The sequence below is a fragment of the Zosterops lateralis genome (genome assembly GCF_965231275.1).
Source record: "Zosterops lateralis genome assembly, chromosome: 1".
Taxonomy (NCBI): Eukaryota; Metazoa; Chordata; class Aves; order Passeriformes; family Zosteropidae; genus Zosterops; species Zosterops lateralis.
Genome location: NC_139762.1, coordinates 53,629,564 through 53,644,099, shown reverse-complemented (window position 1 = coordinate 53,644,099; position 14,536 = coordinate 53,629,564). Strand labels below are relative to the sequence as shown.

The window sequence follows — 14,536 nt, the reverse complement described above, 5'->3', positions numbered from 1 at the left end:
CTGCTTGTCTCACTGTGCAGGTTTCCATCCATCTGTCCATAAATCTGGTATCGTATTCAGGCAGCTTCAGTGACTTACAGGCTGTCTTATGGAAGGTAGGAACTACACCTGCTACCTGTATACAACTAAAGTTGTACCTGCCACCCTCTGACAGCCTTTTCAAGTGAGCAAAAGAAGAATTACTGAGCTGACTAGAAATGATATTGCAAGGAGCATGAGACACACAGTTTCTATTATTTTAGCATGCCAGTATCAGCCCATGGTTTCAGGTGGACATGCCCATAAAGCAGTGAATAAAGCAACGCCCACTGGCAGGTGTAGTTCATGTCTGTACATACTGCTGCTGTATGTCTGACACATCCGACAGAGACAGCCTTCTTGGAGTCATAATCCACTCTGGCCTGATGTTTTCACTGTGATCTCCAAGTTCTGGACAAACTTCCTTACTGTTAAGTTTCCAAATAATCATGCTTAGAAGCATAAGGTACTCTAAGTTGTATTTAATTAGACAGTGCAAAATAGCCTGTAGAACTGGTAGTGCACAAGGATGGATTATAAAACCTTGTTTAGCTGTGTAACTGGATATATTTATTCCTACTTAGTGTCCATCAGCAGGCTTTAGACCAGTATGACCAATTGGTATCTTCTGTAGGCTGTCTAGAGTGTGGTTCTACAGCACTGCTTAGAAGCTTCTAATTCTCTGTCAACCTGTATCATTCCTAACCTGTTACAAGGTACAGCAATAGTGTGGCGTGAGGGCTAGGATTTGTCCTTTGCCAGAAAACAGCAAGGAAGATGAAGATATTCATGATGTTGAGCTGGATCGTCTTATCTTTGATCTGGTCAAGGTTATTTCCTTGAGGATACTACAGATAATGCATAGCTCCAGAAGGGCCATTCCCCACCCACAGGGGTACACCTGCCACCAGTGCCAGCATGTTCAGCAAGGCTCTGGCCTTCGACCCGCCTTATGTGTCAGTCTGATTTACCTCAATGTGCATATGTTGTACTTGATGTGCTTTTTTCACTGTCTTATGTTTTAGACATGGTTTTCACAAAGCTGTGATCTTGTTCTTGAAACAGCTACCACATCCTTGGGAAATTTACCTGGAGGAGGAAGAGTCCTCTCCTTAAATAATGTAGTGATTTTCATAGTGAGAGCTGCTGCATGTGTATCCATTGTGTGACTGTAGGGTTTGTGTCTTAAAGGACTGTGGTACTTGTAGGCAGCTTTGAAAGAAGCAATGCATGTGCTTATAGCTCTTCTTGACTTGGAGTCTTAGAGAAGATTTCTCCAAGGACCCCCATCTTTTAGGGTCTTTGGGATTCAGCTGTCAGGGGCATCTAGCCATAGACTTCAGACAGCCTACGCTTGTCTGGGATCAAATATGGGAAGCGAATTTAGCTGGGGCCAGCATTCAGAGGATGAGAAGTCATCATGAAGGATAGATTTCCAGATATAGTAGGAAGAGGTGCAACTTCTGTCCTGCTCTTAAAGAATAGGAAATTAAATATATAAAGTATGAAATTCAGATGATCCTGAATTTGATCATAGAAAACCATAGGAGGAGTGAACTCGTCAGGACAGATGGTATCATAGTAAGAATATGGGAATATGAGGAAGTGTTTTCCCTCAAAGGTAATCATCATATGTGGATTTCTGTGTGAATGTGAGTGAGGTTTGCATCTAAACTCGTGTAGAAAGTATGTGCATATATTTACATAGATATGTCATCAGCTGGGTCATGTGGGAATAGGAAACTAGCAAGCCTAATTTATTCCACTTCTCCATGCATTCCAACCGGTTTGATACATGGCTTTGCTAGCTACCTCACTTCTGAATTTCTTCTGTTACAAACACTTTTTTTTAATCAACATTACCATTTTCCACAAGCCATCATATACCAAACAATTTTTAGTTTGCAACGATGAGACAACATAAACAATAGGAAACAATAATGATGGAAGACTCAATATTGTTCTGCGAACTTTCAATCTAGTTTACATTCACAAAAGCAATACTCTGTTTAGAGAGATTTCTAAGATATGTCCAAAGAGTCTGTGATCAGTTTTCAGTGAAGCCTTTAACTGCTGTATGGTGTCCTTTGAAGCCACTTTGTAAAAGGGAGAGAAATGAAACATGTTTGTTCTGAAACACAACAAAAACAGAAAACATGGGATTTGCTGTATTAGCTCAGGTGTAATTTTCTTGTAAGGGTCGGTTCTTTGTGGCTACTCCGACCTGCAGTGAATCCTGCCAAACAATATCATTGATTGAAAAATTACCTCATCCTTTTAAAAATGTAGCCCCTATGTGTCACTAGTTTTTCATGGGCTGTGGTAGTGAACTCTGTGGCCTACCTGTGTGCTGTATACAAAATGTTTCTGTATATGCATATACTGCATATATGTATATATAGACAAGCATATAATATATATATACACACACTTGAATGTGTACTTTGAATATATACACATTATATGTATTGCATGTAGGCTATATATATATATATATATATATATATGTATATGTATGTATAGTATCTCCTGTGTGTATCTACCCTGTCTATGTATGTGTGTGTGTCTGTATATACCTCCCACATGCAGGTTTTCTGGAAGGCATCACACTGACAGCATCACCCCTTCCTTTTTTTCCAACCCTAGATTGGGAAGCTCGGATAGACAGCCACGGGAGAGTGTTCTACGTGGATCATGTCAACCGCACCACCACGTGGCAGCGGCCCACGGCCGCAGCAACGCCAGATGGGATCCACAGGTCTGGCTCCATCCAGCAAATGGAGCAGCTGAACCGCCGGTGAGCATTTGCACCTGAATTCCTTTGACTTCTGTGCTCTCCTTTTTTCCACACTGCTCCAGTAGCTCCCTTCCTTCTCCAGTGCACCACATTGACTCCCACCTTGTCCAGGTTCTTGTCCTTCCTGCAGCTCTCTTCCAACCTGCTGGTGTGCCTGCTGTGGGTGTCTGCTGCTCAAACCTGCCCACAAGAAAAGTGCTGTTGGGTGAATGATGGTACAAAACATTTCTAACAGCATGAGGAGGCTTTTGGAAAACTTTTCTGAAATAACTACTGGAAGGGAAGGGGGTATTGTTCCAAAACATGGAGTCGCTTTTGCTGCTTAACTATAGGAGTGGTATTGCTGGGTCAGCGTGTAGTGCTGTGCTGCCAAGCTTTTTGGATCTGACTGCTACTGGAATTGCTGCCATATCCATGTGGTGCTTCTACCCAAGCTAATTAGGCCTGTTGAAAGGTCTGTCTCCTTTTCCAGGGCAGAGCCCTGCTCTAATAGAACTGTGCACATTTCTAGAGGTAGACAGGTCTGCTTAGTGTTGCATTGGGCCCTGTAAATCTGTCAGTTCATTCTGAGCTGCCTGAGATACCTCTCAATGTCATTTATATTTTAGCTTTGTTTGACTAGTCCACACATAGATTTGTTTATCATTTTCTTCTCATGCTTGCCTTTTAGACTGAATTTAAGAGGAAAGAAAAACAATAAATAGTTGGTCAAAAATCTTCCATTTTTGCTTAAAAAGAGGGTTTGGGTTTTTTTTTTAAATTCCCCGCTTACTATAATGATGCCATTTCTAGAAAAGGATAAGCAAGACTGAAATTGTATTTTAATTATAGCATGTAAAATGCCACAAAAGTTTTTTGACCTTTTCTTCTGTGCTAAGAGGAAGATCTGCAGCTGAGAGAAGGATTCAGAGTTTGAAAGTGCTCTTTTCAGAGTACTTTGAATAGTTTGGGAGCTGTTGTGCCCTGAATGAGGCAGTCTGGGAGAGCTGCACCAACTTACACTGACACCATCAACACGGTCTCAAGGAATTATCCATTTTTTACCAAAATTCATTCTTTTGAGTGGTATTTCATAACATGTGTTATGTCTTGCAGAAAGGAGAGAACGTGCTTGGTATTTGTTTTCATTATAGGTTTGCACATAAAGCCTTAAGCTGCCATGTTAATACCAAAAAAAAAAAAGAAAAAAAAAAAAAAAAAGAAAAAAAAAAAAGAAAAAAAGAAACCTAAAGAAAGTGAATGCTTAATGTAGATTCTTTCAAGAGATTTCCATGACTGCTCTGCCATTTAGCATTGGTCTTCAAGAGGCATTTTAGCCATGTCAAAGCTCAGACTATTTGGCTGCCACTTAAAGAAGTTATCTGCCACAGAAACCAGAAAGCTGTTGTAGAGATACATCAGAATTTTTCCTTTTTTTTTTTTTTTTTTTTTTTTTTTTTTTTTTTTTTTTTGAGGTTGAACTCATGTAAGTGCAGAACAGCCATGAAAGGAATAAGTGCTCATAAGAGTGATTTACCATTCTCTTAGTTAATGCAGGTTGATCATTAAACCAGCTAATACAGCAGAAACTGAAGGGTAGGCATTGTCTTTGTGACCTCCTTTCCTCATATTATTCAGTGTTTTCATGTAGGCTGTCTGTCTTGGCTGTTACTTGATTATCACTGGTTTGGTTGGGAATTGAGAGTTAATAAGATTGATACTCTTTTCAATCTCTCCATTTTTAGTATTCATATATCCAGTTACAAAGGGAGAAATATGGAGAGTTTCCAGCAGTGGCAAATCTCTACTTATGCAAGTTCCATTGGAGACTTTGCAGTTTATTAAACATGAAATGTCATGGCTTCATGGGACTAAGGAAAAAAAGCTGCTGATTCTCTCCTCTCTGCCAAGGAGCTCTATTGATTTGAGAAACTGAATACAAAGATCTCCTAGTGTTGCCTGTGAACTTTTCCTAGGATTCTAATAAAAGGGATTAATACTGAATCTCCTGAACATTGGCCCAGTGGCAAGTAATTTTTGTAATTTTAATCTGGCTGTTATATTTTTTAAAGTTATTCTAGTCCTAAATCTGATTTCACATATGTCATGTCTCCACATTTCAGGAATGTCAGGAAAGCTACTTTTTGTTAGTTATTATCAACACTGTGGAGGATTGGACTTTGTTTTAAGCCCTCATTTCAGAAATACCATTTTGTTGTGTTTCAGACTTAATGGTTTGAAATGTTTTTCAGCAAACACACCTGAGAATCATTTTAGATGAGGCAACGCCAAACATAGACCTTGCTGACAGAATTAGCAGCAGCCTGAACTTTTGCTCTAACCTCAAACAAAATTTGGACTCAACATCACTCCACAGTTTGAAAAAGCTTAGTGACTTTTCTTTTAAATTAATTTACTTCTTCTTTTTGGCTTCCTGGTTTAATTTGTGGACGGGAATGGAAAGACCAAAATATTACAAGGAAGCTTGGTATTTCCAGCCCAGCCAAAACCACAAAGCTTTGGAAATTCAGCTTGAAAAAACCCCATAGCTGTGATTAAACCTAGTCCTGCTTTCCTTCTGTGCTCCAAGCTTCCCTTTAGCTGTATGAGCCACTTGAGGATACAAGGAATACAAAACTGGAATCCAGGTGTTGGGAAAACACCAAAGAGACATCCATACTTCTAATTTTAAAGTCTTTTGCTCATTTTCTGTAGCACTACCTGACTTGCTTACTTGTTGGCCAAGCAGATAACAGCCCTTGTTGTTCAAGCTCTGTTGAAAAAATACTTTGCAGCATATGTGTGTCTAGACTTGTCTTTGCACTAATTTGAAAGATAATGATCAACATAAGAAATTATAACCATCATGGTTAGGACGGCCACAGCATGGTATTTCTTAAGCTCCATTTCTTTGACAAATCGCTTTGAAGGGAGACTGAAATTTCCAGAGGCATTTCCATAACTTTTGCACTTCCAATGTTCTCTCGAATTACTTTGGCATTTTTTGGTGTTTATATAACATGATTTTATAGTATTGAGATGCAAAAGAAATGCGTAGCCTTTTGTTGTCATACAGCTGGTGTTGCTCTTTGAGGTTTGCCAGTGGGGAATTTCTACCATCTAATTAAATTGAAGGTACAGGGTTTTTCTATATATGTGCTTATATCCCTTGATTATATGAACCTGGGGGGGTTTGCAGTTGGTTTTTCCTTTCCTTTCTATTGCATGTGGGTGTTGTAAAACTCCTCCAGTACTGGAATGGAAAATTCATTCAGTTGCCTGCAGTCAAGTGAATAAAGCTGTAAAATGTAGGTCTGAAACAGAGGGTTTAAAACTGCAGTAAATTCATGCTGTTGCAAAACCTGCTATCAGAATTTCCTTGTAAAGATGGATGTTTTCTTAAACTATCAAAATATACGCTAAATGTAGCTTAAAATTACTTTGAGTATCGGAGGGGGACACATAGCATTGTGAAAGTCTAGTATAAATCTATTTAAACTTTAATTATTTTTTTCTTAATTATCTCCAGCCCTTTCACCCAAGGTTGAGTTGCATTGATCTACTGGAGATGATGTCTTTTGAGACATCAAAAAACAAGACCCTAACTCTTTAGGGTCTTGTCATTAATGATCCTGTGTCACTTTGAGGAACTTATTCGTGACTAACTTCTAATTTGGAATAAAGTGTGCATTAACAAATATAGAGAGAGAAAGTAAGTAAAATCTGTAAGTCAGAGCTTGAGCAGAGGAAGGAAAAGAGTGTAAGTCAGAAAAATGAGACAAACAATGCTGGATCAGATTAAAAGCAGGCAGTAAAGCCATCCTGTTTCAAACACACATGGAAATGTCATGAAGAAAGAGGGATTAAAAATATTGGGATGGAATAAAAGCTAATTGAAATAATTAAGAGAGTCTGGTTTATAGCTTTGCTTTTCTTTCACTTTCTAGTTCTTTCTTTCTCCTAATGATTTCTTTTTCTTTTCCTTTTTTCTCTTTGTATAAAATGCATTTAAAATGCACATAAGACATATTCATAATTTGCCAGTAAAACTAAAGAAAATGTGTTCACCAATTCATCTGTCACTATGAGTAAACAAGTTATGGAGAATTTGATTTCTGTAATGTGAATTCAAAACACTCCAGGCTATTTGTTCTTCATCAGGTAGAGTATTTTGGATTGGGCTCCTTTACCTTTTCAGGGTTCAGGATGTGCATCTAGTAATTTAATAAGAAAGACTGAAGGTTACTCAGCACATCACAGGGTTGATCCTTACTTCATTGGTTGCGCTTCGATCAGGCTAAATGAGAGGAGGAACTGTGATCCACCTCTAGTTTTAGGTTCCAGGTGTCCAGATGTTTTAAAGGGAAGCCTCGAAATAAGCTATCTGTCTAAAGTTTGAGTATTTCTGACTTGTCACTCTCTGTGGCTATTTGTTAGTCACTGAAAAATGCCAGGTTTTCAGGGTACTGGTTGGCCCAAGTGTGTGCAGCTGCACCAGCTGCAGGAGAAGAGTCAACTGTGCTCTTACTCTGCTGTACACTGAAGATAGAAATACCGGAATAATTCAGAAGCAGTGCTGACTCTTAAGGTAGAAAATAACAGAAAGCACCTCTGTTAAAGAAATCTTGTTGTTCCTTTCTCTTGATGTATCTAGGTACCAAAACATCCAGAGAACCATTGCAACAGAGAGGACTGAAGATGATGCTGTGGTAAACAACAGGGTAGAGAGAGTTCCCACTGGAGGAGGAAGTGACTCTGAGGCAGAGCCTTCCCAGCCAAGCCCAGGTATGGGACAACAAAGCGTCTGAGTGGGATGTTCAGTGCCATTCAGTTCTGGGGAAATCTGCATTTCCGGGGGAGACTGGAATTTTATTATGCCAGGTTGCAAAACCTAATTAAAAGAAAAAATAAAAATAATTTTAAAAAAGACATGAAGATACATTTTTTAGATATGAAGCTACAAGTACAAAGCTGGACACAAGTTTCAGTTCTTCTTTAACAACTATTAAGACAGACAAAGCATTTTTACCTTAGTAAAGGGCCATTTGAAACTAAAATGAAAGAGGCATTTTGCAACCACTGGGTGAATACTGTTCACCTAGTGGTTGCAAAAATGGTGCTGTATTATATTTGTGGCCATGTGATTTTTAGCTTGAGGCATATGCAGATTATTTTCTCTAGGCCTGGCTTCTGCACTGCCCCATTTGCCCATGTGATTGCGCCTGCAGTGGCCGTGGCATTGTGTATGAGATACTTCTGGTTTTTAAAGGTATGGTTTTGTGATAGCTGTGAGCTGACCTAAGTTTCGGCTGTCACCAAAGAAGGCACAGCTGTCTTTTTGCTCACCACTAATTTATGTGACAGGATCCCATACCAGAGTGGAGAACTGAACTGCCTGAAAAATAATCTGGTTTCTTGTCCTTGTCATTTATAGCCAGATTGGATCTTTCATCTGGCTTGTTAGATAAGGAGACAAGAATGAGTGTCACTACAAAGCAGAAGAGGGATATGTGTACCTAAGGCAGGGTGGGATGGCAGGGGTCTCTTCTACTCTTTTTGGTGGTAGTCACACTCCTACCAAAAATATTTTCTCAAAACATTTGGGAAACCATAGTCTTAAATGTTTGTTTCAAGTAGGAGGTATCAGCAATCAGTCTAGTGCCCACTGTGCAACTTGATGCCATGCAAAAATAACTCCCTGCTTTGTTAGCACCAGCAAAATGATTGACCAGTTCTCTTCCTTTGGATCATTCCACCTAACTTTGTGTTCTGTATTGTTTGCCATGAGTAAATCCAAGTTCTTGCTATCCTTTTGCCATCCCTCTCTAAATGGATTGGTAATGGGGAAGAACTAACACAGTATCTGCTTGAATTTTCTTAGTTTTCCATGTTAAATAGGAAAAGTTACATAGAGAAATAATAAATATAAAATAAATAATTTTTATCAAGTTTAGAAAAAAAAATTAACAAGTTTAGAAAAATACTCAGTTTTGTTTGTTTTGATCCATTAGGTGTTTTTAGCTTGAAAATCAGTTTTGGCCAATGATGTTTAACATTTGATGCTTAAAGTTCCCTTGCAATCTTTTGTATTGCAATAAAAGAGAGACTTCTAACTACAGTGGATCTTATAAGAAGATCCCAGTTCTCAATGTTAGAGAAGTGGAAATGAGGTACACATTGTATTATTAGTATTTATAAGTAATGTAGCCATTACTTGTAATATGTATAAATCATTTAGTACCATAGACAATAAAATAGTAATTTAATAGGAGTTGCCACCACTAAGTATTTAGTTCAGTTTATTACTTAACACCACTTTTTTGTTTTGAACCCAAAGAGCTAATGAGTGTGATAAATGTTACTATAAGTTATTAGGAAATGGTTTTTGCTGTAGATAATTGCTTTGCTTTTAGAAGAAAACATCAATATTGTATAAAATTCCAAGAATTAGAAGATCGATGATGGTGTAAACACATTAGGGAAAGAAAAAGCTGCAGTATTATACCTCTGTTATTTGTATTTTAATTTAAATGAAAAATGTCAGAAGGAATATAATTAAGGCACAATTATCCAGGTTCTAAGCCAGAGTAAATCAATTTAACTCCAGCAACTGATCCAGTCTGCAGTTTTAAATGGATGAAATAATATGATGTGTCCAGTGGGAAGTTATAACTGATTAAAAAAAGAGTGAAATTGTATTTATTCTATTGATGACGTCTGCATCCAATTTTCTTGGACTACAAATAAAATATGGATTTATTTGAAAATGCCAGATCACCAAATCTATAATTCAATGTTAGGAAGAATTTTTCTGGTAGCTAAAGAACATCAGGAGTTCTGCCTCTACAGAGTTACATTCTCAATGCTCAGTTCTGCTCCTGTGCTTTATTAATTGATACAGATTAAAAATAATGCAATTGTGTCTGGGTTTTTTTCTTTACCATGCAAGTCCCCAAAACCTTGGACTTGTCAAAAATAATGCAATTAAAATAAAGGATAATGCTGGATTGGGAGATCAGATTTCTCTAAAATCAGCTGTGGGGGAAACCAGAATGGACCTGGATGACTGAACCAAACCATCAGCTGGTGAAAACTACTGTGGTCACATTATATTTAGGGACACCAGCAGACTTGGCACGGACTTTCATAGGCTACAGTTCAGGAAACCATCCAGCTCCTGCACTGCTGTGGTAAACACTGCATCACTAACTGTAAGGGTATCCATCAGTTTGCCAGCTGGCTTGTCTTGGGAATGCCAAAGTAGGTGCATTGGGCAGGTGGTGGGTTTTTTATGTCATCACTTTTGCAGCTGTTTCTGAAAGGTTAAATGATAGACCGTGCTTGCCACTACGTTAATAAGATTCTGTGGCTTGTTTTCTTGTCCAGAGATTAGGAGAGAAGGTTCCCTTTCTCCTGTGAATTCTCAAAAAATCACCTTGTTGCTGCAGTCTCCAGCTGTGAAGTTCATCACCAATCCCGAGTTCTTCACTGTGCTGCATGCAAACTATGTGAGTAATCATGATTTGCTCTCTCACACTACTGATTTTTTAGTCCCAGTGCTGTGTCTCAGGCCTTCAGGGAGAATGCACAGTGAGTCTGAATTGTGTGACCTGGGGCTCAGTTGTCCTTTCTGAGCACCAGACCAGGCTGGGGACACTACAGCCAGGCTGCTCCAAGGAGGCTCTGGCTGGGATTTTGCCTCACATGAGAGATTCCATGGTACAGAGAAGCTCATTAATGTTATCCTTCCTGAACAAGCAGGAACCCTTGGTTTCAGCTTGGTTGATTCTGTTGTATGTTCATGCAGGCAGTGAAGTTGTTGCCTGTTGATCCAACATCCTGAGAAATCTTACTCAGATACCACCAAGTCTCAGGGAAACAAAGAGAAAAAAATCAACTCTTGCAATTTGCATTCCCAAAAAGGAGGCAGGCATAACTGAGTGAAAGAAACACTGACTTGTGTCAATGTAGCCATTTAGGAAAAAGCACAAATGAAAATGAATTTCCAAAAATCAAATAATTTTTTTTTTTTTTTTTTTTTCTGTTAGTGCAGTAAAACCACACATTTTCTTGCAGACCTGGAGGGGAGTGGAAAAAAATGTAGTATCAGGCAGATGCAGATAAGGAAGTCCCACAAGGAGATGCAGTCCTAGTTTGCCATATCTGGAATGTAGTTCAACAAGGCATCTAAATGTGACTTCTGACTATTTGAAAAGTCATCCTTTTCTGGGTAGCAATGACCTTCCTTTTCAAAAGGAAAAGAAAGTAAAACACTTTGAGAGTTGCCTCAGCACAGCCTTTTAAGTAACTGCAGGCATCAGGTTTTGGCTGTGGCACTTCATGGATTGAAGCCAGCCGTCCATCTCCAAGCATCTGCCAGAGATTATCACCCATGAGATCCTGACAAGGAAGGGATGTTTTAACTCATCTGACATTCCCTGAACTAGGTTATGGAGTGCAGATAATTTCTTCCATTGACACGGTGCTATATGATGATTTATAGCTGGGAGCAATGTAATTTTTGACCAGCATAATTGTTGGAAAAATGAGTAACCGATTCCATAGTTGTGTAAAAAACAGCTCGCAAGAGACTAAATCCCAATTTTATTAGTCACTGAAATTAAAAAAAAAGCAGGAAGAGGCCTTCAGTTTTACCTTAAAAACTGGTCTCTAATGTGAGAACCAGAATAATCTATTAAAACATCTGTCAAATGGTCATACAGATACCACTTGTACAGGAATAATGGCCCACATAACTTTTGCCTTAACATGAGTGTAATATTTTAACCACAAGCCCCTATTAAAATTTCAAGCTATTAATTATGCCACTGAAGTTGGGACTGGAAAATATTATCCAGCAGTTAGAATTAAAAGGGAAAGGCTCTCATTTTTCAGATATTTTATTTCCATGAAGAGATAAAACTGCATTGCTCTCCTTGTTTCCATAATGCCTTTTAGAGATATTCAAGACAGTCATTGATCATACATTAGATCAAAATACACCTTTTGTTATGTAGTAGGCTGGGATCTTAAAAATCTGTGACCATGAAGCTTTCCTGGGTTATAAGCAGGTCATATCTTCAGGGCAGAGATCATATCTCTGTGATTTCATAACATTTACCAACCCTTGCTATAATTAGGGACCCTGTGCAGGAGAGAGCGTTCTCAGTGGTGTTGCCACAGTAAATCCTTACATAAAAAAGATTATACCTGTGGATGTTTTATTGCATTATAATGGTTAAAGCACACTAAACACACACAGAAACTGAGAATTCAAAGCTGCTGGGTCGGATTCTCTGGACACACTCCAGGTCTGCACGCTGGAGCTCGATTCACTGAAAACAGGAGTCCTCCAGTGATCCTTTATTACTCTAACAAGTTATTCAATCCTTTGGGCTGACCAGCAAACCAAGACAATAATTTTCTCTCTAGTGAAAGGTTCAGGAGATTTTTTGTGAAGTTTCCTACTCTGTCTTGAGGAGCTTTTTCCCTGAAGTGAAGGATTCAAAGAATAGCCTGTGAATGGGCCTGTGTGTTGTCAGCACAAGTATTATTTTATGGTGTTCTATCACTGAACAAAACAGCAAATACAGTTCACTGGGCCTCTATTCGACAATCAGATCAGTTCATTCCCTTGAACTGCCTCAGGCCACTTTCCCCTAAGAGGTGTTTTTAATGCCCATTGTGAGATACAGCTCACTGCCTGAGGGGTGGCATTCATTAGACTCCTGGAAGTGTCTCCATCTGACAAGCTCTGTAGTCATCACAGAAGCAAATGCTCCGTTCCAGGAAACAATTCACGTCTTCCAAAAACAGACAATTAAAAAGTGTCTGTTTCTGTCCTATGGCTGTATAATAGTCCTGTGGCTGCCATAAAAAAGGTAGCAAGCTCATATGGAGACATCTGCATTGGGGTCCTCTTAAGTTCGTGAGTCCTATCACATGCATCTTTATTTCAATTATAGCAAAAACAGATGTTCACAGCTACCTTTGCATCGCTTTGGCACTGCCCAGGCACACAAGCAGTGTCTGTTGACGAATAAAAGCAATGAAAGGGGCAACTACGTGTACCTTGAGTGTGTGATGTTTCAGCTGACCATTTTTGAAATGTATTAAAAAGGCAGCTCTTACACAAGCTAACTGCGCATAATATGTGTGATGTTTCACTTTCCAGATTGTATTTCTTAATTCTGCATGTGCATGTAAAGTAGTCATTCAAATCAAAATAATGAGATGGAAGTGTTTCTTGATTCTAATAGGATTTGTTTCAGTCCTTTGGGCATATGGCCTATGAAATAACCAAGTATGTTTTGACATCAGAACTGGGTTTCTTCCCTTCTGTTATCCATCTCACAGAGTGCCTATCGAGTCTTCACCAACAGTACCTGCTTGAAGCATATGATTCTGAAGATTCGTAGAGATGCTCGTAACTTTGAGCGGTATCAGCACAACAGAGACCTAGTAAATTTTATCAACATGTTTGCTGATACCCGCCTGGAGCTTCCTCGTGGCTGGGAGATAAAAACTGACCAGCAGGGCAAGGTAAGAGTGCCAACAAAACTAATCACTTGTTCAACACAGCACGTCAGACTACGTGATTATTAAAAGTTCCTTTCTTCTTGACTCAAAATCAGTGAACGTTTGGTTTAAACAACACAAGCAGCAAGGAGAATTATTTTAAAAGTAGGAAAAAAAGCTTCAAAGTTTCAAAACATTTCTAGCTTTCTATAGAATATTGTACCAAAGCCAAGGCAGCATTGGACTGAAAACAAACTTTGAGCCAGAGTAGATCTGTTTTGACTGCAAAATTTGACTCAGTGACTCTACCTCGAATGAAGCTTTGCTGACTGACCTCTGGAACTACGAAATAGGTTAAAGCAGCATTTCCCAATAATATTATTCTCTCCTTGTAATCAATGACTTGTTTACATCACGGCCACTGCACATGATTTTGGCCTACACAGCTTCAGGTATTTTCTAAGAGCTATTCCAGCTTTAAGTAGGCCACTCCTGTTGTTTGCAGGTGCTTTCCATGGACTATACTTACCCAAGATATTTCCAACCTACAGTTGCCAGTGGTTGCTGTGCTCCCTCAATACCATCACAGGGTTGGCAGTCTTCTTATTAAAGAAACCACTGTTCCTTTGTGTTTCAGTCTTTCTTTGTTGACCACAATAGCCGTGCTACCACCTTCATAGATCCCAGGATCCCGCTGCAGAATGGGCGTCTCCCAAATCACCTGACTCACCGGCAGCATCTGCAGCGACTTCGTAGCTACAGCGCTGGAGAGGTAACTGTGCTCGTATCAACTCAGGAACTTTTGACAGTGGTCTTCTCTAGAATTATAATAACTTCTCATATTTTAAAGGCGTTGAAACAGACTATGTTGTGAATGTCTATCTTCTAAAGAACAGTAAGGGGTTTTTTTTGTCTTTCTGAAGGGCTTATTTCAGAGCATGCTGGTTTATATTTTGATGGTTTTCAGGATAAAATACTAAGCAAGTAAAGCCTAACTGAAGTGATGACAGAATAGAATTTAAAAGAAGAGTCCATATTTAACATCCTGTCCTTGCTTTTCTCAAGTTATTAATTTTTTTATAGCCTGATACCTCGTATGTTTCTTCATTCCCCACTGTGACACTGTGCTCTGAAAAGATAGACTCCCTAGAAGTCATGCAGTAATGTATGCTGAAGTTTACTTTCCCAGCTTTCAGTCACATTAAATATCTTTCCTATATATGA

General features: G+C 38.9%; 1 protein-coding gene across 1 annotated transcript in view; it reads left to right on the top strand.

Annotated features, from left to right (window-relative positions):
* HECW1 (HECT, C2 and WW domain containing E3 ubiquitin protein ligase 1) overlaps window positions 1-14,536 on the top strand; it is a gene marked incomplete at its 5' end in the record, with an annotated part of 164,575 nt that overhangs the window by 102,605 nt on the left and 47,434 nt on the right. The window contains 5 exons of the mRNA XM_083885048.1: window positions 2,665-2,815; window positions 7,449-7,579; window positions 10,181-10,302; window positions 13,151-13,336; window positions 13,950-14,084. Of these exons, the coding sequence (XP_083741174.1) occupies window positions 2,665-2,815; window positions 7,449-7,579; window positions 10,181-10,302; window positions 13,151-13,336; window positions 13,950-14,084 (725 nt within the window). The remainder of the gene's footprint in view (window positions 1-2,664; window positions 2,816-7,448; window positions 7,580-10,180; window positions 10,303-13,150; window positions 13,337-13,949; window positions 14,085-14,536) is intronic.